At 40.5% G+C, this 27392-nt stretch overlaps 1 protein-coding gene across 1 annotated transcript in view; it reads left to right on the forward strand.

Moving 5' to 3' along the window:
* Positions 1-27392, forward strand: part of Dytn (dystrotelin) — a 79713-nt gene that overhangs the window by 17442 nt on the left and 34879 nt on the right. The window contains exons 6-10 of the mRNA XM_052193510.1: positions 5457-5528; positions 5735-5898; positions 8940-9051; positions 11164-11309; positions 23906-24041. Coding sequence (XP_052049470.1) covers positions 5457-5528; positions 5735-5898; positions 8940-9051; positions 11164-11309; positions 23906-24041 — 630 coding nt within the window. The remainder of the gene's footprint in view (positions 1-5456; positions 5529-5734; positions 5899-8939; positions 9052-11163; positions 11310-23905; positions 24042-27392) is intronic.

A 27392-nucleotide genomic window follows, 5' to 3' on the forward strand; every position in this document is an offset into this window, starting at 1 on the left:
TACTCCTTTTCTGTTCCTGTGTGGAACGTTCAAATATTCCATAACATCAGATACATAGTGGGAAATGTCAATTATGAAAAACCTAATGATATGGAAATGCTAAAACAAGCAAAGCACACTTACCATACATCTTGACATTGGTCCCAACTGGTTTCACAAATGTCCTGGCTTTTGTTTGCTTTCTTTTTTTTTCTTTTGTTACTGGAATCTAAAGTTCACACCACTTACTATTTTTAAAAGAGAGAGACAGAGATAGAGGAAGAGAGACAAGGAGAGTCAGATTTTTAGAAAGAAACAAATTCAAAGCCAGCTTTGAGGAAAGCTGAGAAGATTCTCTTAATCAAGTCTGCCTCAGGGGTTTAGTGTGGTTTTATGGAAGGAAAGAGGAAATTTCCAGAGAAGCAATGGGTGGGATCCATGCTCTGGGCAGGGTCTTCATCATCCAGATATATGCCTGCTTCCCTCATCTCTGCTGGGAACCACACAGTGGACTTGGTTATCTTGCAGCTAGTGAATGAGAACCTCTAAAGTCTTCTTTTCAGCCCCACTCCCCCAAAAAATTTTAGGAAGGAAGAGTGTGCTGGCTAGCTCTTTATCAACATGACACAACTGGATTCATTGGAGAGAACATTAATTGAGGAAATGTCTCCATCTTGTGGTACATGTGTAGGGTGTCTTCTTAATTAATGATTAATATGAAAGGGCCCTGCCCACTGTAGACACTACCACACATGGGCAGGTGGTCCTGGGTTGTATAAGGAAGCAGGCTGATCAAGCCATGGGAAACAATCCAGTAAGCAGCGGTCCTTTAGGGTTCCCTCCTCTGTTTCTGTTTGAGTTCCTGCCTTGACTTCCCTCAACAAAAGACTGTGAACAGGGAGGGACCTGTCAACCAAATAAACCTGTCCTTCACAAGATGCCTTTGAATATGGTGCTTATCACAGCAGAAAAAACGCAAACTAATACAGAGGGAGGGGCGGTTTTCATGATGTCCTGGTTTAATGCAGTTCTGCCTCGTCATTAGCTTCTAGCTGCTCTGCAGTTTGCCTTACTCTATGCTATTCGACAAGACTCAAACTATGGCAGCCGAAGGTATTAATACTTTAATGCTCTTCCAGAGGTTGCAACAGCACATAGATCCTCCTGCAGATTTTCTGCTGTCTGAGGCATGTCTCAGGCAATGACCATTGCAGTGTTCATTCTATACAACTTCATGGCTCAGAACTCAAGCAGGTAGAAAGCCAGGGGAAGCTTAATCTGCTCATCCACTTCTTCCACCAGACTGGTAACAGTAGCTCGTTTCAAAGTGGACTTGATAAAAGGAACTGGGCCGAGGGGCATTTTCTCTCTCCTCTAAAAGTCTTTGTGACTTCCTGACTACTACTCATGGCTTCAAGTTAGCTCTAGTCTCAAAAGACTTTAAAATCCACCGTTTTCAAATTCAATCAAGGTCAATGAGCTGCTGAGCCTCTGAGCAGCGGGCCCCCACCGCCTCTCCTTCCTCTGACCATGCAGTGCCAGGCTTCTGAGAAGGCCAGTGGGAAGGAGCTTTGCGATTTGCATAGCAAATTATCATCCCATTGGCTTCCATTAAGGGATCCAAGACAGAGTCTGATAGAAAATTCCAGTCCTCACAATGTGATTCAAATCATCCCTTAGGAATGCTAATTATCGGTCAGAGTGCCATCCTGCCCGTGCCAGTGTGCCACCACATTTAATTCTTTTCCATAGAACACCTGCAAGAAATTAGCCAAACAGGCAATTTGTACACACACACACACACACACACACACACACACACACACACACAATCTTTATGTAGATACTTAAAGGGGAAACATCAGGTTAAATTCTACTACAGTAGGAATCCCAACTACAGTGTCAGACAGAATCACAGAGCTGGTAATCTCAGTCTTCCAGCACTCATGGTTTACATATGAAATGAGACCCTCTTTTTCATTAGGTTCATTAAGAATAAGGACGCCAGAGTAAGAAAAATATTGGATCAGTTTTTTTTTGTTTTTGTTTTTTTGTTTTTTTGTTTTTTTGTTTTTTTTTTTTAGGACAGGGTTTCTCTGTGTAGCCCTGTCTGTCCTGGAATTCACTCTGTAGACCAGGCTGGCCTCGAACTCAGAAATCCACCTACCCTCCCAAGTGCTGGGATTAAAGGCGTGTGCCACCACTGCCCAGCCAGCAATGCTCTTAATGAGTGGCCCAGTTAGCTCATCAGTACTCAGAGGGCAAAAGATGGGAAATGAGACATTCGGTGGGGGTGGCTACTGCTGCTGCTGTTGTGGTTTTTGACTAAATAACATAAGGAGTAGTTGCTTATGCTCTACTGGTGACAGGGTTATTAACAATTTAAAATACAAGCCATCTTGTTACTAGTAGGCAAATGTTTGTTGACTTTTGTCTGGCTAATTGTCAGCAAAGTGGTTCTAAGTGCCATTTTCCTGATTAGGAGGATGTTTATCTGAGTTGATGGACTCCGCAGGGGGTCTTTGCAATTACTTCTGAGATTGCAGGCAGTGTGGCTGACAGCCTGTGCTGGGCAAGACATCAGATGTGAAACTGGGACTCCTGTCCAAATGGGAATAAATGAAGGTGACGGGTGCACGCATCTGTGTGCACAGAAACCAGAGCCAAACGCATCGCCATCTTGGAAATCACAAGAGGTTCTTAGTCCCATAGTTAATACCCCTGTGGTGACAGGGGCTGACAGGAAGAAAGCATGTACAGTCAAGCCACTGGATTATCTACAAAATCATGAAAAACAAATAAATAGAATCTAACAAATTTTGTCCCCTTAACAAAGACAGAGAACTTCTAGCAAGATACCCCAATCTCACAATAAACTTGCTTTTTTTAAAATCTTGGAGCAAAATTATTTCTTTCAGTGATCCCTTGACCTATTTAGTTTTTAAAAACATTTAATTAAAAATTATATGTATGAAAGCTGTTAAGTGCAGTGTGGAGTCCTCATGCCTATGGTTCTAGGGTCTCTGGAGATGGGGTGGTAGGATGATTACTTGAGCTCAGGAATTTGAGGCCAAACTGCAAGATCTTATTTCAAAAGAAGAAATACAGAAAGGAAAGAAAAACAAAGGAAAGGAAAGGTGGGAAGGAGCAAGGGAGGAAGAGAGCGAATGAGGAAGGGAGGGAAGGAGGTCTGTTAAAGCACTGTGTACCACAGCAGCACAGGCACACATTGTGTAATGGTCACCCCCATCCAGTCACTTGCATACCCATCGTACCCACAGTTACTATGTGTTTGTTGTTAGGGTCTAAGAATCACTGAAGGAAGACCCCAAACTCAAATAACATGCAAAGGCAAAGAACATTTGTTCTGCAGAAATTACCAGCATGCAGGAGTCAACCATTTATCAAAATGGTGACCCCAGACAAAGGTGTACAAGCCTTTTATAGAAAAGTAGGGGAATATTAGCTAGGATTAGGTAATCTAAACTTTCATTGGTAGGTCCTGGGGAAGTTACATAGGTCTATTTCTGATTGGCTGCTATGTTAGTTTCACTATATTTGGTGAGGCCTTTGGTGAGGAATTTGGTGAGGAAATTCCAAGATCCAACTCAGCTCCTAGCTGACTGCCATCAATGATTAACAGCCCTCTTCAGTTGCTCCCACTGAGGAGCCCAATCTGCTTCCCTGGGAAACCAAAAGTTCTCCATTCTCAGGTATCTTATTTTTTAAGGCACCTCTCAGAGTGCATGATTGAAAGATGAGGATCCCCAAAGCCTGATCTCATGTGAAATATCAAGCAAGCAGGATGACATCATTAACATATTACTGTGGGTTAGCTCCACAGAACTAAATTTTAAGTTTATACTATTTGGGCAACATCTCCCTAAATTTTCCGACTCCAGCCCCACCTCAAAGAAGCCACATTCTACTCTGTTCCTATAAATTCAGCCTTTTTAGATTTCTCTATGTAAGAGAGATTATGCAGTCTTTCTGTGTATGGCTAATTTTAATTTTACTTAGCATTTTCCAGGTTAATCCATGCTATAGCAAATGACAGGATTTCCTATTTTTTAAAGGCCGAATAGCATTCATTAATGTCAACAAACACCTGGGTTGTCCTTATATCTTGGCTGCCACAAATAATTCAGTGAACATGAAGATATCTCTCTTTGACATAGTGAGCTCATTTCCTATCTGTCCTTCCTTTCAACAACGATGATTACCACCCCACTTCAAAGACTGGGGTTATAGTTTGTATATGCAGTGTATCCCAAGAGACTCCTAAACCAAGACCTCCCAACCAGTAGATCCTATCATTGAGAAGTAACTAGATCATAAAGACTCTGATCTATCCAATGTCTTAATCCATCAAAAGAGTCAGACTTCGATAAGACTATTGGTAGAAACTATTTTGGGGGCCTAGTTAAGGAATTAGGTCAACAGTGATATATTTCCCTAGGTGTCTCATCCCTATGCCCCTTTGTGACTATGGGGTTCTGTCTTGGTGATTGTTCTTGCCACAGTCTTCTGTCTAGATGCTCTTGTAAGACTCCCCTGAGTCTTAACTTACTGGAGAGACACCCTCAGTGGACCACTTGAGGGTGGGAATCGATGCAAAAAGCAAGAGGATTTTTATTCAATTCAGCATGCTGGGGTCGCCCTGCACATGGGGAGAGAATGATCCCACAGCCTGCACAGTGGGCCTTTTATACAGTTCTCCAGGCAGCTGACATTAGACACAATGTGATTGGCAGAACAGTGTTACCTTTAAACTAATTGGTTGTTAGGGGGTAGGTAGCCAGTGAACTTTGGGCCTTCCCTAGCTGCAGGGACTTCCCTGTGGTCTGAGGAATACAATTTAGCCTCTCCCTTCTGGAAGGGGCAAGTGTTCCATGGCCTTTCCAAAGTTCCGAGTTAACCCTTTCACTCATTCTTGCCACAGCCCAGAATCCACAGACTGAAACCACAAACCTCAAACTCTCTTCTTGCGAAGTTCTTTATGTCAGATATTTTGACATAGGAGCAAAACGAGTCATGGAATTGATATGTATTCAAATGAGATGATACGAAACCATTTGACTCAGTTTTTCTTAAAGCCACTGTAAACTTGAATGCAGTATCACTGTGACCTCCATGGGGTGGGGGTGGGGTGGGAAAGAAAGATTAAACTCTTTCTGCTTGAGGTTCTAAGAAGTCAGACAATAGACCTCTCCCCTTTGCTACCTGGACACCTTCCTCCTGTGATCTCCTCCCACCCCCACCGTCACTCCCACCCCCACCTTTCCTTTTTCATCAGTCCAACTCAAACATTACGGTACACAAAACTTAAACTTACTTTTTTTCTTTTGATTGAGATGGTTCTTCTGTTCTTAGATGTCCAATAATTGTTGCTTGCCTGACCTCCGTTTCTGTGGGCATCATTATTCAGGGCACACTAAGTTCATTTTTCAGGAGCTAGCACGAGGTTGCCTTTGCAGATCCCAACTGTCGTGGGAGAGAGCTGCACTTTGTGTCCCGTGGAAAGAGCTATCCACAGCTGCTTCCGAGGGGTGAGTAGCATGGACATCCTTGGGAGCTGGTGTAGATGTTTGAAGGCTTTGCTTAAATTAGACCTCATGTGGATACCAGGATGACCTGAGTTTAGAGGCAGCCTTGCCTCTAACTTTCAGATGTCTTTAGAAAATAGACATGGAAACAAAGGGAAGAAAGAGAGCAGATTCTCCTGAACACGTTTCAACCTGCTCTTGCTTCCCAGGTGTTGAGCTCTGGAATCAAGGAGGAGAAGTTCCTGTCTTGGGCACAGTCTGAGCCTCTTGTCCTCTTGTGGCTCCCAACCTGCTACCGACTGTCAGCCTCAGAGACGGTCACTCACCCTGTGCGGTGCAGTGTCTGCAGAACCTTCCCGATCATAGGACTGAGGTACTGTTAATATCATGTTTCCCAAATGGTAAACTTGGAAAATGGCCCAATGGTGGAGCTGCAGAGCCCCAGACTTTCTGGCATCTTTTCTACACATCTGGAGTTTTCTTGCCTTTAACTCATTAATTCCTTGTCTGAGGCAGCATGGTTGAAAATAAATATATTTCCTATAATTGGTGAAATATTGAGTTTTTCTTCTGGTTCGCACTCTGCTTTTTCTTCTAAAGCAGTGGTTCTTCACCTTTGGGTTGAGATCCCTTTGGGGTTGAACAACCCTTTCACAGAGGTCAAATATCAGATATCCTGCATATAAGATATTTGCATTATGATTCATAACAGCAAAATTATAGTTATAAAGCAGCAACAAAAATTAATTTACATTTGGGGATCTCAACAACATGAGGAGCTATATTAAAGGGTTGCAGAATTAGGAAGGTTGAGAACCAAGGCATAAGACAGGTGTCTTTTGTTCCAAATAAACCTTTTAAACACTTTGGAACTACCCATAAGAATGGTTTGTTAAGTGTGAAAGAAATGTTAGGCTAAGTAGTTCACAGGGATCATGTCACTTAAAATGTGGTCCAAGCTTTACAAAAGGCCAGACTATTATCTCCAACTTCCAGAAACATTAAATTACAAGGTTAGCAGGTAGTAGAGATGGGTGGTCTAAATCCAGATTCCCTGCCTTGCCACCATGAGAATAAGGTGTGGGATTCGAAGCAACCATCAATTTAGAACAGATCTGCTGAGACATGGGCACATGTGAAAGCTAGGTTTCTAGGTGAGAACCTCCCACCCCTCCATGACTTTAACAGTCACAGTTAAAACCCCTTCCTTGGGGTGTGATTGAAGGGACACTTTCAATCCCAACACATGGGAGGCAGAGGGAAACTCTGGATGCCAGCCTGGTGCACAGAGTAAGTTTCAAGAAAAACAGGGTTACACAGAGAGACTCTGTCTTAAACAAAAAACCAAGTAAGTAAATGAGATGTCATGGCTGGGCAGTGGTGGCTCGTGCCTTTAATCTAAGCACTGGGGAGACAGGGGCAGCCCAGCCTGGTCTACAGAATGAGTCCTAAGCTAACCAGAGCTACACAGAAAAACCGTGTCTGGTAAAACAGAAAAAAGGAGAAAAAAGGAGAGGAAGAGAGAGAGGGGGAGGAAGGTTTTGAAGAGAAGGGAAGAAGGAAATGAAAGTCCGAGGCCAAACATGAGCAAGCCATGAGTTATGACTCATGGACACTGGCATGCAGCTACGCACGGGGTGAAACTCCCAGACTTCAACAGCTGACAAGTCACAAGTCACCTGGAAGGGGAGGAGGTCAGAACCCCAGGGCTTCTCATTGGCCCATTTGGTCCTATTCTCTTCTTGTGTTTCCTGATCCTCATTAGTTTATAGGTGATACATGTTTCTCAGGGGCTAAAGCAGGCCTTCCGGTCCCACTGGAAATCTGCAAATTGAGTTTGAATTTCTCTGAGAAGCTAGATTTCATTTACAAGGAACTTGGAGAAGGTAGCAAAATTTGACTCATAAAAACCTCTCTGCATATAATAACTTGAAACAGTGAACCAAATCGATGGGAAAACTAGCATTCATGACCAAGTAAATCTTTATATTGAAAAATAATCTTTTCTTATCATGGATAGTGTAGAAATATGAATATAACTTACCACAATGCATGTATTATAATAATTTAACCATTAAACCACAGAAAGGTGTTCATTATATAACCATTGTATGTCTAAGCCAGATAGAGAATTAATTTAAAATTATAGAAAGTACAACTTTTTTACATCGAGATAAGTTTTTCTCCTCAAAATTGTTATTTTATAACATTGAATATCATGCTTTTTATGTGACTTTTAAGTGACTTGCTCAGGCCACCAAAAAATAGCAATGCATATCATTAAATGTGTCAGAGTTCTGTATAACATATCTTTGTTTAAAAAAAAAAAAAAAAAAAAAAAACCTTAGAAAGATTGTCAGTGAGCTGAGGAGAGCTGACTCTAGGAGTGCCCGCAGCTTCTTTTAGAGAAGTCACTTAATACTCATTTAGATATATTATTATATTAGCCTTAAACTTGTGGCTTTGGTTCTCAAAGCTCAAGCAACTGCTTTAGTTCCAAGGAGATTGATGAAGAAGCAACCACAGAGCAGAAGTCACCATGGTGCTCAGAAGGCTCAAGAGGAATAAAAGGCTCACTGCTCTATGGGAAGAAGAGGGGGCTGGGACATGGCTCAGTGGAAAAAGCATTTGCACTACAAGTGTGGGGACTGAGTCCTATTCCTCAGAAACTATGGGAATAAATGACTAGAAACAGAGTCAGGAGGACCCTGAGGATTGGTGGCCAGTCTAGACAAATGGGTCAGCTCCAGACTCAGTGAGAGGCCTCAGCTCAGAAAATAGCATGCAAGAGTTATCGGAGAAAACATCCGATATCAGCCTGTAGCCTCTGTGGTGTGGAAGGAGAGAGGGAAGGAGAGAGGGAGAGAGGGAGGGAGGGAGGGAGGGAGGGAGATGGAAGACAAGGCCTAAAGATCAAAGGTTGTCCCTATTACAAGAATTAAGTTCTAGATAGATGAGTTATCATTTATGGTCTATAAAAAAATAGGTCATATGAGACTGAGATGAGATGGTGGGAAGAGCTTTGCTAAAATTATCAACAAAACAATTGTATTATCCACTCAGCTGTCTTTCTTGTGACTCTGAAGATGATTTCAGAACATGAAGGAACACATTAAGGGTAATTAGCATACTGTCCGGACAGTTCACTGGAGCTGTCTACAATGCTGTATGGTTTACCCAATAATCCTTATTAAATACCCTTGTCTTTTCCATTTTTGTACATTGTGTTGGAAAGAGAAATGCCCTTCCCACTTAAAGTGGGACTGGCTAATTTTCTAAGCGATGTAAAAAAATTTTCAAGGCCAAGAAGGCACCCCCATATGTTTGGGGGGGGTGCTCATTCTCTACTTGAATATCGCCTGTTTGCTCTCCTACCAGTAGTGACATAAGCTGTACTTCTGTTTCAATTGGCAGATACCGCTGTCTAAAGTGCCTGGACTTCGACATCTGCGAGCTGTGTTTCTTATCTGGTCTCCACAAAAAATCCCACCAGAAGTCACACACTGTGATGGAGGGCTGTGTCCAGGTAACATCTCAGGCAGTGTGGAAAAAAAAATTCACTGCCCCTGGTCTTACAAGAATTTTCCTTTAAAAGTCTTTCCTTCTGAGCTGAAGGGGATTGCAATGCCAAGGGAAGAACAAGAATATCAACTAACCGAACCCCTCAGAGCTCCCAGGGACTAAACCACCAACCAGAGTATACATGGATGGATCCATGGCTTCAGCTACACAAGTAGCAGAGGATGGCCTTATCTGACATCAGTGGAGGCCTTTGATCCTGTGGAGGCTTGATGCCCCAGTGTAGGGGGATGCTAGAGGGGTGAGGTGGGAGTGGGTGGGTGGGTGGGTGAGTACCCTCTTAGAAGCAAAGGGGAGGGGGATGGGATGGGGGTTTGCAAAGGGGAAAACGGGAAGGGGGGCTGACAACATTTGAAATGTGAATAAATAAAATAACTATTTTTTTTTAAAAAAGAAAACTTTCCTTCTGTCAGTTAACTCTTCAGACACTGGAAAGAGCCAGCTCAACAGCCTTTCTCAGTGTAACAGGGCTCTAGTGTAACTGAAGAGTAGTATGCACTGTGGGAAAAAGTCATAATGGCTTTTATTGTTTTTTATGATTGTCACATGCCATGAGCTTAAACATAAATGTGCCTTGTTTACATCCCAGTTTTCATAAATGCTTCTGGGGCCAAGAAAATGTTTAATGGGCTGTAGTCTGACCGCTGATCTCATGCTGTTAGGAAACATCTGTCAAAATTACAAGGGACGGTCATTAGCAACTGGAATGGATGAAGAATAAGGGTGTTGATTTTGTGGGAATGACACAACAGACCTTCTGGTTATGGTCCTCCTTTGGAAAGGCATTAATATGACTTTTCCTGAGTCCTAAATTTCAAGAACCTTTTTCCTTTCCAGTTGGGATAAAAAGAAAAAAAAACTTATCTAGGCTTTTGCTGAAAAAGTAAAACTTTATAACTCTCGATTCTTTTAAAGAAAATCATTATTAACCAGCAAGTGCATTTAATTCTAAGAAGAAAGAAAAATATAATGCAAAAGCATTTTGATATTCTTAGGGGGGTGGATGGCAGTTGGGGTGCCTGAGGAGTGAGAAAACATTGTATTTTTTAACCACTAATTTCGGGGGAATCTGTACAACGAAGTTCCTCTGGGCATCATTGTAGTGAAGGCTGCAGTTGGCTTGCCTTCACCAAAGGCATTTTCTGGTTCTTTCCAACTCTCTATTCAAGATCAAGGTCCATTCAGGAAGTGCAAGCGCCTGAATTGTTCCAAATACTTTCCTCTGGAGCATAGCCTTGCTAAACTACTCCGGCTCAGTTCTACCTCATTGCCTCTGAATACCTTTCTGGCCCTGGAAGCCTTCGACTTAATGGTGTTATAGTGACACCATGTGGTCATCCTGTTAATAGACTTTAATTCAAGAGCTGGAGACCTTAAATTGAATGTGGTTGTTTCTTTTCTCTGAAGTTGCTTAGGTGGGCGGGATGGGTGGATTTAGAATTGTCCACTACCTGCTGAAATTGTATACAGTAGCAAACCTGGAAGGGTGTTCCTAGAGATGAATCCACAAGTCATCACCTTATTCTTAAAGGAACCCACTTCTCCAAATGTTAGCAACCATAAACTCAGTTCGATGTGGTCCCTTCATACTGCTTTTAGAATCCCCATTCTCTTTAAGAGGCAGTTATTTATTGAATCAGTTAGGAAATTCAGCCTAGAGACTTGTGCTACATGCAGATTTATATATGAAGGGTATGAAGAAATTCTAAGAGCAAGAAGATTCTTTTTCCCAATCATCAACAACAGAAGAAATAATTACCAATGCTTTGATCATGCACCATGTCATTACCAATGGATAAGGTAATGACCAAAGGTCAGGCTTAAACTGATCTGATACCCTTAAATTTTTTACTGCTTTGATTTTATGACTTTTATTCATTTGTGTGCAGGTGCGCATGTGTGCCAACAGCCAACACATGTAAGTCAGAGGCCAATTTGTGGGCACCGTTTTCTCTTTCCACCAAATGGATAGAGGGTCAAATTTGGGTGGTCAGGTTTTACCCACTGAGCCATCTTGTCTACCCCTCAGGGCCCCTCTCAATATTGTTCATTTCCACAGATGTCAGCAACAGAGAATACAAAACTCCTCTTCAGAAGTCTCAGAAACAACCTGCCCCAGAGACGCCTGAGGGCAGGAGGTTTGGGGAGACAGTGGTTGCTGGACCAGCTGGCTTCAAGGGACCCAGCCAGCCACGGGCAGGCCAGGTGCGTGGTGCGGGTGCTAGTGGCACAGGCAGCATAGATTATAGCCACAGGTCTTCTCTCTTTTAAGTTTATTTTCATTTCCGTATATTAATTATACATAATGGGTTTATTGTAATATTTCCTACATTTGCATATTTTGTCATTATTCACTGTACCACCTTCTCTTGTCCCCTTTTGTTCCTGCTGCCCCTTGCCTTCTCCAGAGCCCTCTTTCTACTTTCACATCTTCCTCCTCTTGTGTCTCATGTCTTTTTCTTTCCTTCTCACCCCCAACCAACCTTTAACTGAATATAAATCTTCGGAAGGCATAGGGTCTCAAGAACCTCTCCTCCCCTGGTGATGAAATGCTGGTGGGGACAATCCTGGGCAGGTCTCCTGTGTAGGTAGTCATGGGTGGCGAGACTGGAAGGTGGTGGTCCAGCCCTCCATCCCTTTCTCTTGCTTTTAGATTCTTTCTTCTTCTTCTTCTGTAATATTCCCCGAGCCTTGGAGGAGGAGATACTCCGGCTGCGAACTCAACAGCTACCAATTCTCAGGGCTTGGATCATTCGTGAGGCTTAGCAGCAGATATAATGCTAAAGCCCCTATGGAGGGCAAGGAAGGGAAGAGGGTAAAGATTAAATTACTTTTTACAGCCTTTAGGTTTAGAGAGAACTAAGAGGCAACAGTGCCACGTAGTGGCCACTGAAGTAATTGCTCTTGCAAGTAAAAGGCATCAGGGGCTCAGAAGATTCTGAGTAACTGCCTTGTGAGGGCTGTTTGCACTTCAGCATGGGTAAAACCAGACAGGCTATAGATGAAATTTCTTTCACCTGCACCAAATGGTAAAGGAGTCCCCAGTCATTAACCTCCAAATAATCATTACATTTTGTTCTTTGTCTTGCTTTGCTTTTTGAGACTCTATCTTGCAAGGTATGTATCCCAAGCTGGCCTTGGATTCAATGTGTGGCCCAGGCTAGCTTCTTAACTACCGACCCCTTTTTCTTTCTCCTACCCAGTGCTGAAATTACAGGTATATTGCCACCACTCCTGATGTAAACTGTAATTTTATATATATACATATTCAAATAATATGTGTGCATATGCCCATGTGTTTTGGGATATAACCACAAGTCAATATGGGGGGCAGAGGAAAACTTCAAAGTGTTAGTCTCTAGACACTGTCCAATTTTTTCCTAGAAAATGTTGTGTTTATTTATTTGTATGTGTACGGGCGTTTTGTCTGCACATATGTCTATGTGCCACATTCATGCCTGGTGCTCATGAAGTCTAGAAGAGGACATTGGATCCTGTAGAACTGGGGTTGCAATGTTTGTGAGCTTCCAGGGTGCTGAGAATGGAACCCCGGCCCTCTGGAAGAACCTAGTGCTCTTAACCATTTAGCCATTTCTCCAGAACCTCCTCCCTTTGTTAGAGATAGCTCTTTCTCAACTGACCTGAAACTTGCCAAGTGAAGTGCTGGCTATCCCCCAGCCCCAACTTTGTCTTTTCCCCACACTGGGCTATTTAAATGAGGGGTTTGAAATTTGGTCTGAGATCCTCTGTTGGCAGGGCGAGCCCTTTACCTACTGAACTTTTTCCAACCCCACAACTCACCATTTTGATAGCCTGCTCTCATCTTCTCAGGGGCATCATTGCCTATTAGCAAGTGTATGCATGCTTAGAATCAGGGTGAAAGACAATACCGAGTGCTGGAGCTTGAGAGGAGCTGAAGCAGACAGAGAAGCCTCGGTCTCATCCAGCAGCATGTGGGGCCTTTTTACTGTGACTTGCTTTCTTCACCTCATCGCAGAAAAAGCCTGGCTTTCATTCCCTCAACATATTTGTGGAGACAGATAAACAGAGGGAATTTCAAGGGCTATATAACACTTACAGTCCATTTAAATTCTTTGGATTATATCTGATCTACTCCAGGTATAATAAATATGGTTAGCCCCCTAGATAGCATTATGTAGTTCTCAGCTTGGTCTGGGTATTCACGAGCTCAGGAACTCTGGCGGTGACCAGTCAAGGAAAGGAAAGCGCATGGTATAATTTCACAATTGTGATCGTAGGCAGAGTGTCCCTTGCTCCCTATTAAGCTGCAAATCAGGGAGGCTCATCTTCTAAGGTAATAGTTACTGCCAAGTGACAGCACTCGATTGGTTTAATAATTCAGCAAGCAATCTGCGTGAGAAGATACCTCCTTCCTCTTGCTCTAGATTTGCTTTACACATGACTGTGCACATCAACAAGAATAACTTTTATTTATAAGAACATAATTGAAAGTGAGATGTCAGACATTACCCTTATTAAATATTTGAAGGAAGTTCTTGCAAATGTAATAAAAAACAAAATTAAAATGCCGAGGAAGAGAAGATGAAATCACTTGCATCTGCAGCTGATATAACCCCCTAGGAAACCAGAGGAACTTAGCAGAAAACACTAGAATTAAGGCTTTGATTGATGGTGGAACATGAAAGAAATTAGCATAAAATTGACAGCTCTTCACTCTCCTAGCAATAACCAGCTAGAAATTTCATGAAATTCTCATTTACAATCTTCCTTATTTTATAGAGAAACTATGGGCAAGCTCAACCAAAAAAAAAAAAAATAAATGAGACGGATAAAATAAAAATTATGCTATGTCAATAAGTATGGAAAACAAGACCTAAACAAACAGAAAGCATGCCAGATATCTGAATGGGAAGACATGAACATGGACAGAGTGGAGTGAGCAGGGAGTGGTTCACGGCCCACTTGAGAAGGGTACCAAGGGCCATAGATCGGCTAAGAAATGTATTGGCCTTGTTCATGGTCAGTCCTGGACATGAGCTAGCCTACAATGGGAAGCTTGGGTCAGGCTGAGTCCCCCACAGTGTTCTGTATCCCTGCAAGCCTTGATGGGGTGTATCATCATGTGATCACTGTCTTTCTATCCAAGACTCCCTGAGATTAGCTTTGTTTTTATGGAGGCCAGGCTGACTTCTCCCCAGTGATTACCAGTGAGGCTGAATACTTTTTTATATCAGGTTCATTTAGCATCATATTCTCTTGTATGAACTTCTAGTCTGTGGCGGCCAAGTTATAAGCTGCTTACTCTACTTTATACAAAATGGTAGCTTCGAGGCTGTTTCTTGACCTGAGGGATTCATTTTATAATGCAGGAATTTGTACAGTGAAACTGATCCACCATTCCTAATCACATACAGGTTCTGGGCTTACACATTCACCTACTTGCAAACTCTTATATGTAATCCAAAGTTAATAATCAATGTAGCACTTACAGATATCTACAGAGGCACGGATAAAGGTTGCCCACACATGCCTCTCCCAAGTCGCCATTGGACTGGAGGTGGGTTTTGCTGTCTTGTTCTAGCTTCACACTGTAAACAAATATCTTTCATATTATGGACTAGTTTTTTTTCACACTTTTGTGCCTTTCTAAGTCGTTCCACAGTTGCAAACAGCCCTCTAGTGTAGTAATATTTTCAGGGCTTCCAGAAAGCTGTGATGTCCCCTGATGAGACAACATATGTGAAGTGAGCTTTACGAATAAAACATTCAAAGTGGTAAGGAAGCAACTCCTACATGCACCTGACTTTAGACCTTTTTTTATTATTATTAATTGGTTATTTTATTTATTTACACTTCAAATGTTGTCCTCCTTCCCAGTCTCCCCTCCACAACACCCCATCCCCTCCCACTCCCACTTGCCTCTGAAAGGGTGCTCTCCCACCCACCCACTGACCCACTCCTGCCTCACCCCTCTAGCATCCTCTGTCTCTAGGACAACAAACCTCCACAGGACCAAGTGCCTTCCTTACCATTGATGCCAGAATAGGCCATCGTCTGCCACACATGTATCAGGAGCCATGGGCTGGCCCATGTATAATCTTTGGTTAGTGGTTTAGTCCCTGAGAGTTCTGAGGGGTCAGGATAGTTGGTATTCTTGTTCTTCCTATGGGGTTGCAATCCCCTTCAGCTCCTTCAGCCCTTCCCCTAACTCTTCCATTGGAGTCTCCCAGCTCAGTCCAATGGTTGGCTGTGAGGATGTACATCTGTCTTAGTCAGATGCTGGAGAAGACTCTCAGAAGACAGCCATACTAGGCTCTTCTCAGCAAGTACTTTTTTTTTTTTCATTTTTTTATTCGATATATTCTTTATTTACATTTCAAGTGATTTTCCCTTCCCTGGATCCTCCCCTCCCCGAAAGTCCCATAAGCCCTCTTCCCTCCCCCTGTTCTCCAATCCAACCCTTCCCACTTCCCTGTCCTGGTATTCCCCTACACTGCTGCACTGAGCTTTTCCAGGACTTTTTGCCACTCCTTCCTTCTTTCTGGGCACCATTTGATATGTGCATTGTGTCTTGGGTATTCCAAGCTTCTAGGCTAATATCCATTTCTCAGTGAGTGCATACCATGAGTGTTCTTTTGACTGGGTTACCTCACTTAGGATGATGTTCTCCAGTTCCATCCATTTGTCTAAGAATTTCATGAATTCATTGTTTCTAATGGCTAAATAGTACTCCATTGTGTATATATACCACATTTTCTGTATCCATTTCTCTGTTGAGGGACATCTTGGTTCTTTCTAGCTTGTAGCTATTATAAATAGGGCTGCTATGAATATAGTGGAGCATGTATTCTTATTAAGTGCTGGAGAATCCTCTGGGTATATGCCCAGGAGTGGTATAGCGGGGTCCTCTGGAAGTATCATTCCCAGTTTTCTGAGGAACCACCAGACTGACTTCCAGAGTGGTAGTACCAGCTTGCAACTCCACCATCAGTGGAGGAGTGTTCCTCTTTCTCCACATCCTCACCAGCACTTGTTTTCTTCTGACTTTTTGATCTTAGCCATTCTGACTGGTGTGTGGTGAAATCTCAGGATTGTTTTGATTTGCATTTCCCTGATGACTAAGGATGTTGAATATTTCTTTAGGTGCTTCTCAGCACCTGACTTTAGACTTTTTTTTATTAATTGGTTATTTTATTTATTTACACTTCAAATGTTGTCCTCAAACAAATTGATATTCCTCAGGTGAAAATTCTTTGTTTAGCTCTGTACCCAATTTTTAAGGGCTCTCTGGAGTCTACCTTCTTGAGCACTTCTTGGCATCAGCAATAGGTTTGGTTCTGCAGATGGGATAGATCCCAAAGTGGGGCAGTCTTGGATAGGTTTTACTTCAGTCTCTGCTCCCTTTTTTGTCCCTGCATTTCACTTAGACAACAACACTTCTGGGTTAAAATTTTGAGATGAATGGGTGACCCCATCCCTCAGCTAGGGGCCATGCTTATCTACTGGAGATGGTCTCTTCAAGTTCTATTTCCCCTCTGCTGGGTATTTTGGCTAATGTCATCCCCATTGGATCATGGGAACCTCTCACTTTCCTGGATTCTGGGATTTTCTAATGGTTCCCCAATTCCCCAACCCCCCACTGCTACATATTTCTTTTTATTCTCCTGACCCTCTAGATCTCTCTCCTGTTTCTTCCCATGCCTGATCCTGCCCTGCCTTTTTTTTCCATCTCCTTCCTCTCTCCCTCCCAAGTTCCTCACTCCCTCTGCCTTCCATGATTATTTCATTCCCCCTTCTAAGTAGGATTGAAGCATCCACACTTTGGTCTTTCTTCTTGTGAAGGTTCATATGGTCTGTGAGTTGTATTTTGGGTATTCTGAGTTTTTTGGGCTAATATCCCCTTATCAGTGTGAGTACATACCACGTGTAATCATTTGGGTATGGGTTGCCTCACTCAGGATAATATTTTCTAGATCCATCTATTTGCATGTAAAATTCTTGAAGTCATCAATTTTAATAGTTAAGTAGTATTCCGTTGTGTAAATGTACCACATTTTCTGCATCCATTCCTCCATTGAGGGACATTTGGGTTGTTTCCAGCATCTGGCTGTTATAAATAAGGCTGCTATGAACATAACTGAGTAAGGATCCTTATTATATGTTGGAATATCTTTAGGGTATATACCTAATAGTAGCATAGCTGGATCTTCAGGTAGAACTATTTCCAGTTTTCTGAGGAACCACCAGATTGTTTTCCAAAGTGGTTGTACCAACTTACAATCCCACCAGCAATGGAGGACTGTTCTTCTTTTTCCATATTCTCACTAGCATCTGCTCTCACCTGAGTTTTTGATCTTTGCCATTCTGATTGGTGTGAAGTGGAATCTCAGGATCATTTTGATTTGCATTTCCCTGATGACTAAGGTTGCTGAACATTTCTTTAAGTACTTTAGGCCATTTGAGATTCCACAGTTGAGAATTTTTTGATTAGCTCTGTACCCCATTGTTTAACAGGGTTATTTGATTCTCTGGAGTCTTACTAATTGAGTTCTTTGTATATTTTGGATATTAGCCCTCAATTGGATATAGAGTTGGTAAAGATCTTTTCCCAATCTGTAAGTTGCCATTTTGTCCTATTGACAGTATCCTTTTCCTTACTTTTTAATTTTATGAGGTCCCATTTGTCAATTCTTGATCTCAGAGCCTGAGCCATTGGTGTTCTATTTAGGAAATTTTCTCCTGTGCCAATGTGTTCAAGGCTCTTTCCCACTTTCTCTTCTATTAGATTTAGTGTATCTGGTTTTGTATGGAGGTCCTCGATCCACTTCTACTTGAGCTTTTTACAAGGACATAAAAATGGATCAAATTGCAAAAAAAAGTGGTATATCTACACAATGGAGTACTATTCAGCCATTAGAAACAATGAATTCATGAAATTCTTAGGCAAATGGATGGAGCTAGAGAACATCATACTAAGTGAGGTAACCCAGACTCAAAAGGTGAATCATGGTATGCACTCACTAATAAGTGGTTATTAACCTAGAAAACTGGAATACCCAAAACATAATCCACACATCAAATGAGATACAAGAAGAAAGAAGGAGTGGTCCCTGGTTCTGGAAAGACTCAGTGAAACAGTATTCGGCAAAACCAGAATGGGGAACTGGGAAGGGGTGGGAGGGAGGACAGGGGAAGAGAAGGGGCTTACGGGACTTTCGGGGAGGGGGGGCTAGAAAAGGGGAAATCATTTGAAATGTAAATAAATTATATCGAATAAAAAAAATTAAAAAAAAATGGATCAATTTACATTCTTCTACTTGCTGACTACCAGTTGAACCTACACCAATTGTTGAAAATGCTGTCTTTTTTCCACTGGATGGTTTTGGCTTCTTTGTCAAAAATCAGGTGACCATAGGCATATGGATTAATTTCTGGGTATTCAATCCTATTCTATTGATCTACCTGGCTGTCTCTGTACCAATACCATGTTTTTAATTACTATTGCTCTGTAGTAGAGCTTGAGGTTAGGGATGATGATTCTCCCAGAAATTCTTTTATTGGTGAGAATTATTTTTGCTATCCTGTTTTTTTTTTTTTTTTTTTTTTTTTGGCTTTTGGTTTTTTTTGCTTTTTTGTTTTTTGTTTTGGTTATTCTAGATGAATTTGAGAATTGTTCTTTCTATCCCTATGAAGAATTGAGTTGGAGTTTTGATGGGGATTCCACTGAATCTGTAAATTGCTTTTGGTTAAATGGCCATTTTTACTATGTTAATCCTGCCAATCCATGAGCATGGGAGATCTTTTTCCTCTTCTGAGGTCTTCTTTGATTTCTTTCTCCAGAAACTTGAAGTTCTTGTAATACAGATCTTTCTCTTGCTTGGTTAGAGACACACCAAGATATTTTTTGTTATTTGTGACTATTGTGAAGGATGTTGTTTCCCTAATATCTTTCACAGCCCATTTATCTTTTGTGTAAAGGAAAGCTACTGATTTGTTTGAGCTAATTTTATATCCACCCACTTTACAGAAGTTGTTTATCAGCTGTAGGAATTCTCTGGTAGAATTTTGGGGGTTGCTTACATATACTATCATATCATCTGCAAATAGTGATATCTTGACTTTTTTCCTTTTTCAATTTGTATCCCTTAGACCTCTTTTTGTTGTCTAATTGCTCTAGCTAGAACTTCAAATACTATATTGAATAAATAAGGAGAGAGTGGGCAACCTTGTCTTGTTCCTGATTTTAGTGGAATTGCTTCAAGTTTCTTTCCATTTAATTTAAAGTTGGCTATTGGTTTGCTATATACTGCTTTTATTATGTTTAGGTATGTGCCTTGAGTTTCTGATCTTTCCAAACCTTTAACATGAAGAGGTGTTCTATTTTGTCAAAGGATTTTTCAGCATCTAATGAAGTGGTCATGTGGTTTTTTTTCTTTGAGTTTGTTTATATAGTGGATTACATTGATGGATTTCCATATATCAAGCCATCCCTGAATCCCTGGGATGAATGCTACTTGATCATAGTACTTAAATTTTATTGAGTATTTTTGCATCAATATTCACAAGGAAAATTAGTCTGAAGTTCTCTTTTTTGTTGGGTATTTGTATAGTTTGGGTATCACGTAACTGTGGCTTCATAAAACAAATGAAGTGTTAGTTCTACTTCATAGAACGAATTAAGTAGTGTTCCTTCTGTTTCTATTTTGTGGAATAGTTTAAGAAGTATTGGCATTAGATCTTCTTTGAAGGTCTGATAGAATTCTGCACTAAAACCATCTGTCCCTTTACTTTTTTTTTTTTTTTTTTTTTTTTTTTTTTTTGGTTGGTTGGTTGGTTGGAATATTTGTTTCTATTTCCTTAGGGTTTATGAAACTGTTTAGATGGTTTATCTGAAGCTGAATTATCTTTGGTATTTAGTATCTGTCTAGAAAATCATCCATTCCATCTAGATTTTCCAGTTTTGTTGAATATAGACCTTTATAGTAGGATCTGATGATTTTTAAAATTTTCTCAGTTTCTGTTGTTATATCTCCCTTTTCATTTCTGATTTTTGTTAATTTGGATGCTATCTCTGTGCCCTCTGGTTAATCTGGCTAAGGGTTTATCTATCTTGTTGATTTTTCTCAAAGAATCAGCTCCTTATTTTGTTGATTCTTTGTATAGTTCTCTTTGTTTCTATTTGGTTGATTTCAGCCCTGAGTTGCTTATTTCCTGCTATCTCCTCCTCTTGGTGTATTTGCTTCCTTTTGTTCTAGAGCTTTCACATGTGCTGTTAAACTGCTAGTGTAGGATCTCTCCCATTTCTTTATGAAGGCATTCAGAGTTATGAGCTTTCCTCTTAGCGCTACTTTGTTTCCCATATGTTTGGGTATGTTGTGCCTTCATTTTCATTAAACTCTAGAAAGTCTTTCATTTTTTTCTTTATTTCTTCTCTGACAAAGTTATCATTGAGTAGAGAGTTTTTCATCTTCCATGAGTATGTGGACTTTCTGTTGTTTTTGTTGTTATGACCATTCTTCATCCACGGTGATCTGAGAGAATGAATAAATGAATAATTCAATCTTCTTCTTTCTTTTGAGGCTTGTTTTGTGTACAATTATATGGTCAATTTTGGAGAAGGCACCATAAGGTGCTGAGAAGGTATATTCATTTGTTTTAGGGTAAAATGTTCTGTAGTTGCCTGTTAAATTCATTTGGTTCATAACTTCTGTTCATTTCACTGTGTCTCTGTTTAGTCTCTGTTAGCATGATCTGTCCATTGGTGAGAGTGGGGTGTTGAAGTCTCCCACTATTATAGTGTGATGTTCAATATATGCTTTAAGCTGTAGTAACATTTTTTTTTTACAAATGTGGGTGGCCTTGCATTTAGGGCATAGATGTTCAGAACTGAGAGAGGATTTTTCCTTTGATGAGTATGAAGTATCCTTCTCCATTTCTTTTGATAACTTTTGGTTCAAAGTCTATTTTACTGGATATTAGAATGGCTACTCCAGCTTGTTTCTTGGGACCATTTGCTTGGAAATTTTTTTCCAGCCTTTTATTCTGAGGTAGTGTCTGTCTCTGTCACCTTGGTATGTTTCCTGTATGCAGCAAAATGCTAGGTCCTGTTTACATATCCAGTCTGTTAGAGTATGTCTTTTTATTGGGGAATTTACTCCATTGATGTTGAGAGATATTAAAGACCAGTGATTGTTGCTTCCTATTATTTTTGTTGTTAGAGATAGAATTATGTTTGTGTGTTTCTCTTCTTTTGGGTTTGATGTTAGAAGATTAATTTCTTGTTTTTTCTTGGGTGTAGTTTTCCTTCTGTTGGAGTTTTCCTTCTATTATCCTCTGTAGGGCTGGTTTAGTGGAAAAATATTGTTTAAAGTTGGTTTTGTCATGGAATATCTTGGTTTCTCCATCTATAATAATTGGGATTTTTGCTGAGTATAGTAGCCTAAGCTGGCATTTGTGTTTTCTTAGGGTCTGTATGACATTTGCCCAGGATCTTCTGAATTTTAGAGTCTCTGTTGAGAAGTCTGCTGTAATTCTGATATGTCTGCCTTTATATGTTAATTGACCTTTTCCCTCACCACTTTAATATTCTTTATTTTTCCATGATTTGGTGTTTTGGTTATTATGTGACAGGAGGAATTTCTTTGCTGATCTTTTTGACATTCTGTCGGCTTCTTGTACATTCTCTTTCTTTAGGTTAGAGAAGTTTTCTTCTATGATTTTGTTGACGGTGTTTACTGGCCCTTTGAATTGGGAACCTTTGCTTTCTTCTATATCTATTATTCTTAGGTTTTGTGTTTTCATTGTGTCCTGAAGTTCTTGGATGTTTTGGGTTAGGAGTTTTTTGCACTTGGTATTTTCTTTGACTTTTGTGTCAAAGTCCTCTATGATATATCTTCTATGCCTGAGATTCTCTCTCCTATCTTTTGTATTTTATTGGTGATGCTTGCATCTGAGACTCTTGATCACTTTCCTGAGTTTTCTATCTCCAGGATTGTCTCCCTTTGTGATTTCTTTATTGTTTCTATTTCCATTTTTGTTTAATTCCTTCACCTGTTTGTGTATTCTTTTATTTCTTTAAGGGATTTATGTGTTTTCTCTTTAAGAGCTTTTACCCGTTTACCTGTGTTCTGTATTTCTTTAAGGGAGTTATTTATGTCCTCCTTAAGGTCCTCTATTGTCTTCATAAGATGGAATTTTAGAGCAGAATCTTACTTTTCAGGTGTGTTAGGGTATCCAAAGCTTGCTGTGGTTGGAGAACTGGGTTCTGATGTTGCCAAGTAGCATTGGTTTCTGCTGCTTATGTTCTTGCACTTGCCTCTTACCATGTGGTTATCTCTGATATTAACTGGTCTTGCTGTTTCTGACTGGAGCCTGTCCCTCCTGTGAGCCTTTTTATTTTAGGCCTCCTTGTGTCAGGCTGTCTCTGGGTGTGGGAGGAGGTCTGGAGCACCTAATCTGTGAGCCTGTCTTTGGCAGACCTCCTGGAAGTCAAGATGACTCTGGGTGTGGATAGGGTGGGAGGAGCTGGAGCACAGGATCTGCTCCTGGGCACAGTTGGGAACCAGAAGGAAGGTGTGTCTCTGCCAGGGTGGGAGGTTCTGCATCCTCTGGGCCACGGGTTGGGGAATCCTAGTCACAACAGGTATTGAGGTAGGGGGAGGGATATTCACCTTTGAGCCTGGTGGTATCAGAACTCCTGGGAGGGAGTCAAGCTATCTCTGGGTGTGGGTTAAGTGTGGAGGGAACTGGAACCGATCTCAGACTTCTAACATCTAGACATGTAAAAGAAAATTAATTCTGCTATTTAATGCTCACTGTATATGGTCCTTTGTTACATACATCAGAGCTGAGACAATTACATAATCCTGAAGTGTTAAAATTATCTAATAAGACAAGGATAGAATGTGGCACTCCAAAACTGTGTTGCTCTCTGTAACCTTATACACCCATCTTCTTGACAGAAATGGCTAGGTATATTTCTCATTGTGTCTTATAGTCAATATTGCTGTCTACCAAAAGCAACAGAATTAATTTCTTTGTTAGATGTAAAGTTTTTGTGAGCAGGCAATTTCCTGGTCTTTTGATCTTTTTTTTTCTTTTGCTCAACTGTAGTAACCCAAGATGGTAAAATGCTTCCAAAATAATTTTGAATTAAACTTAATGGACCTCTGTACAATCAAATATTCCTGACCTTACAGTCATCTGTGCTCCTTCAAATACGACATAGCAAGCACACACCCATGCTTTGAATCCCTGGTCTCTGACCTGGACAAGATGACCTGGGAGTCATTATCATTGACTTACTTCATGCTTTTATATCTAGATTGGCATTGAGAAAGGAACATGGGATTTTCATTCACGTTTTCAGCTGTCTAGCTCTACAAACTGGACAGTCTATCTGGAAAATAACACAGGAGAGTCGTGGGAAATGAGACCACATTATTGCTATTTGAGGAGGAGACACTGACCTTGACATCTATCTTCATTAACATTTTCAGTCAGAAAGGGAAGTGGGGCTGGAGAGAGCTGGTAATTACTTGTTGCTTTTCCAGAAGACCCAAGGTTGGTTCCCAGTACTCTCATAGGATGGCTTACAGGTACCTGTAATTTGAGCCTCAGGGCATCTGACATGCTCTTTTGGGCTCTTTGGGAACATACGAATGGCATACATGGACGGACGGACACACACACACACACACACACACACACACACACACGAATAAATCTTTTAAAAATACATTTTCAGAAAAAAATTCTTGATATCATACTTAATCATTAAAAATTGCTCCAACATCGTATAAAAGTCTGCTTTCTAACAGGCTTTGCATTCAGTATAAATGCCCTAAAGCCCCACTGTATGCAAGTTCAGCCAGAGCAGTGGAAACAGCAGCTACCAGAGTCCTGTGTCAAAGGCCATCACCTGCTCTACAAGCAAATCACAACCCACATCACCAGGTGAGTCCAAAAGGGAGAGGAGCCAGAGAGAAGCATGGTGCCCACTCTGTAAGAAAGCACAAAGGTTTGTAAAACTAATTAATCCCAGACTAATGTAATCAATGAAAACTATGGAGTTGTGTTTTCGATCATATAATATTACATGTTTTCGTTTGTCTTTTGAGACATGGTCTCTCTTTGTAGCCCAAACTGGACTAGAACTGAATCAATCCTTGAGCTTCTGCCTCCAGAGTGCCAGGATTATAGGTGTGAGCAACCCTACCCACTCCCTCCCTGGCCTATACAGTTATTACATAAAATTTGAAAAATAAGTAAAAAAATGAAAATAATCTATGTGTACGCATCATTAACATTTCAATAAGCTTCACTCCCTTTGAATATTTTCATTTAGAGCTTACTTTGAGATGTACTGATTAAACTGTCAAAGTGTCAATGTAAATTATATTGTGAACATTTTTCCATTGTCAGAATTCCTCAAAAACATCTGCATAGTTATTTAAATAGACAGAATGCTATTCATTTAACTCTCTCTTTTTTTGACATTTAGGTTGCTTCCAATTTTTACTGTAATTTAAAATTTACTTTTAAAACTTCCTTTCATTATTCTTTGTATACAGTTTACCCCATTGTCTTCCTACAATACATTTCTAAAGTAGGATTACCAAAAAAGGTCATTGGAAATAGGTTTAAGGTTCATCATGCTTATTGCAAAATTGCCTTTCAGAAAGTTCTACCAGATCATATACCCAGCAATTCCATCTCTTAGCTCACTGAAACCTGGCTAAAGCTAAACTTAACTATTACCCCAATTTAATTCTGCCAATTTACAAGAAAGTGAAATATAATTTCACTTGCCTTGATTTTTTTTCTCAGCTTGAGTGAAACGTAATCCACCTCCAAATACTTTAGAAGGCATTATATTTTGTCCCTCCCCTTTCCCGCCCCTATCCTTCTGGAGTCTCACTTTGATACGTCAATATATTTAAACTTTGCTCTTTCAGCTTAGCAGAAGCAAACCTTGCTCCCTTCAGTCTTTTGAATAGAGTGACTTGCTTTATGGATTTTTTTCTTTGTAGTTTTTTTGTAGTTTTAGCTCTCTGGTAAAAAATCAAATGATTCCTTAAGTGAATTTTATTTTTAACATGCCTTATCTTGATATTAAAATTTTAAATCTATTGTGACTTAAGTATTTTGATTAATGATAAGTGACAATAATTTCCTACTCTTGTTTTTGGTTTAAGTGGTCCCTCCCTTGTTAACCTCTGTGTCATTTCTGGCACTAGAATTTTTGTGGTTGTAGGATGTGCTGTTTCCTGCTCAATTCAGTTGCTTCTTGTTGTGTGTTTCCAAGAGCTATCACTTGATATTCTGACTTTATGATACTTATCTGTGTACTGTATAGCAAAAGTCTCCCTTTTATTATTTTTTAGCTACTCTACTGAGGTATGATTGACATATGAAAAGTGGCACATATTTAATTCGTACCACTGTGGAGTATATGGATAGGTGTATGCCCATCACACCAAGACCATCATCCTGGCCATGAAATGCCCAATATCTGCCCATCATCTCCTCAAGCTTCCTTTCAGCCCTAATATTGTTATTGTTCTTGGATTTATTGTTATCACTAGTGTGAGAGGTAAAGATGTGTAACATTAAATGCTACACTCCAACAACGTGGCAGATGCCTAGGACTTATTAATTTTTCATAAATACAACTCCATCCCCAAAACTACCACCTGCCCATTTCTTCAATTTTTTGTTATTTTTAATGCTGCTATGAAATAATTATTCTTCTAGAAAAATATCAAAATGTTCATCATTGATGCAGTCTAATCTTCAGGGAGCCATCAGGGGGTGATCATTTATAACACTTTTTAATAAATTTACTAATCAAGGGAAAAAATTAGTTTTCACAAGACAGCTGTGCTAAGTAGAACCATGCCTGAAGAGTGAGCAGGGTATCTACCAGTGCGGAGAGGCATGGATCCAGGTGTTCTGAGGGACCATCAAGGGATCAGAGGCAGCCACACCTCATGGTGGCACCTCACTAGCTCCCTCGTGGACAGGAAAAACTGGTTGTGCATGTGTGAGAACTAGGAAACAGCTACCCTGTTTCCTGCTTCCAGAGAAAATGCATAGGTTTCTATAGAGGCTCATTTCACACAACAGTGACTTGTTTTTTCCCTGATGGGGATTAAAGGAGGCCTGCTATGTCTTCCTCCCTCCTTAGCATGTTCTTGTTTATACTTTCTCTATCCGACCTTATGCTCGTAGTGCATTTCTTGTTTATTTAGAATGATTTTAGTAGTACAAGAAAGATGTGAGTCTGAAGTTTAAAATACTGTGCCTAAAATTTCACTCGCTTCAACTATAGGAACTTTGTCCCTAGCTCTCCAGAGGTAACCTTTGCAGAGTAGACCTTTGCTGGGGTAGATATTTGCAGTCCTTTCTCTCTACATTTGTGTGTGAGCAAGTGTGTATACATGTATGTATAGGTCTAACTCTATTAATAAATTGACAGCCCAAAAACCTCTCACACGTGTCCAAGAAAGCCACACAACTTCATTTACTGCATCTAATTTTAAACAATTAAAAACAATCTTAGGAGCCTGGAAAAGACTTGGTGCATCAAGGCACTTGCCATATAAGCTAGACAGCCTGACCTCCATCCCAGGAGCCTGTCTTCTGACCTCCACACAAGCACCATGCATATGTATGCCCTATCCTCTGTGATGAATAAAACATTAATAATAAAAGTTTTTAAAATTAAAAAGCAACAGTTTTATGTTCTTTACCAGAGAATGACTTAATAAACTATGGCATCTAGTCTATGAACATCATTGTATATTTACATACAGAAGCCTAAAATGTTTGTCAATTACAGAAGAAATGTATTATATGATAATGTGGATAACCAAAAATGTTCACAGTTTTTACATTAATAATATAAAGGTCATTACTTAAAAGCTGTGCTTGAATATTTAAATGAAAATAACAGGGCCTGTCACTCAGAAGCAACAGAGTCTACACCAACAGGAAAGATGACCGCACACGTGTGTATCTAGCTCATTCTCCTTTTTCTGTGGTTCCTGCCCCCATCCCTACCTTTCATCATCTGAACAGTGTTCGTCTGGGCCCAGGCCCTCTCTAGGTCATTTGCAAGAGGAAAGCTTCAGAGTAAAGCCATAGTTGCCTGCAAATGTAAATATGGGGACATCCATGTCTTAGGTGGGAACCATGGGAGGGGTCTCTGTACTGTGTCCCGGAGCTTGGACCAAGCTGACTTGGGTCAACAGAAATCCTTATGTGGCAGCTCAGGAAGCAGAATGGGACATGATAAAGTACAGT

This window comes from Apodemus sylvaticus, chromosome 9, assembly GCF_947179515.1.
Source record: "Apodemus sylvaticus chromosome 9, mApoSyl1.1, whole genome shotgun sequence".
NCBI classification, from domain to species: Eukaryota; Metazoa; Chordata; class Mammalia; order Rodentia; family Muridae; genus Apodemus; species Apodemus sylvaticus.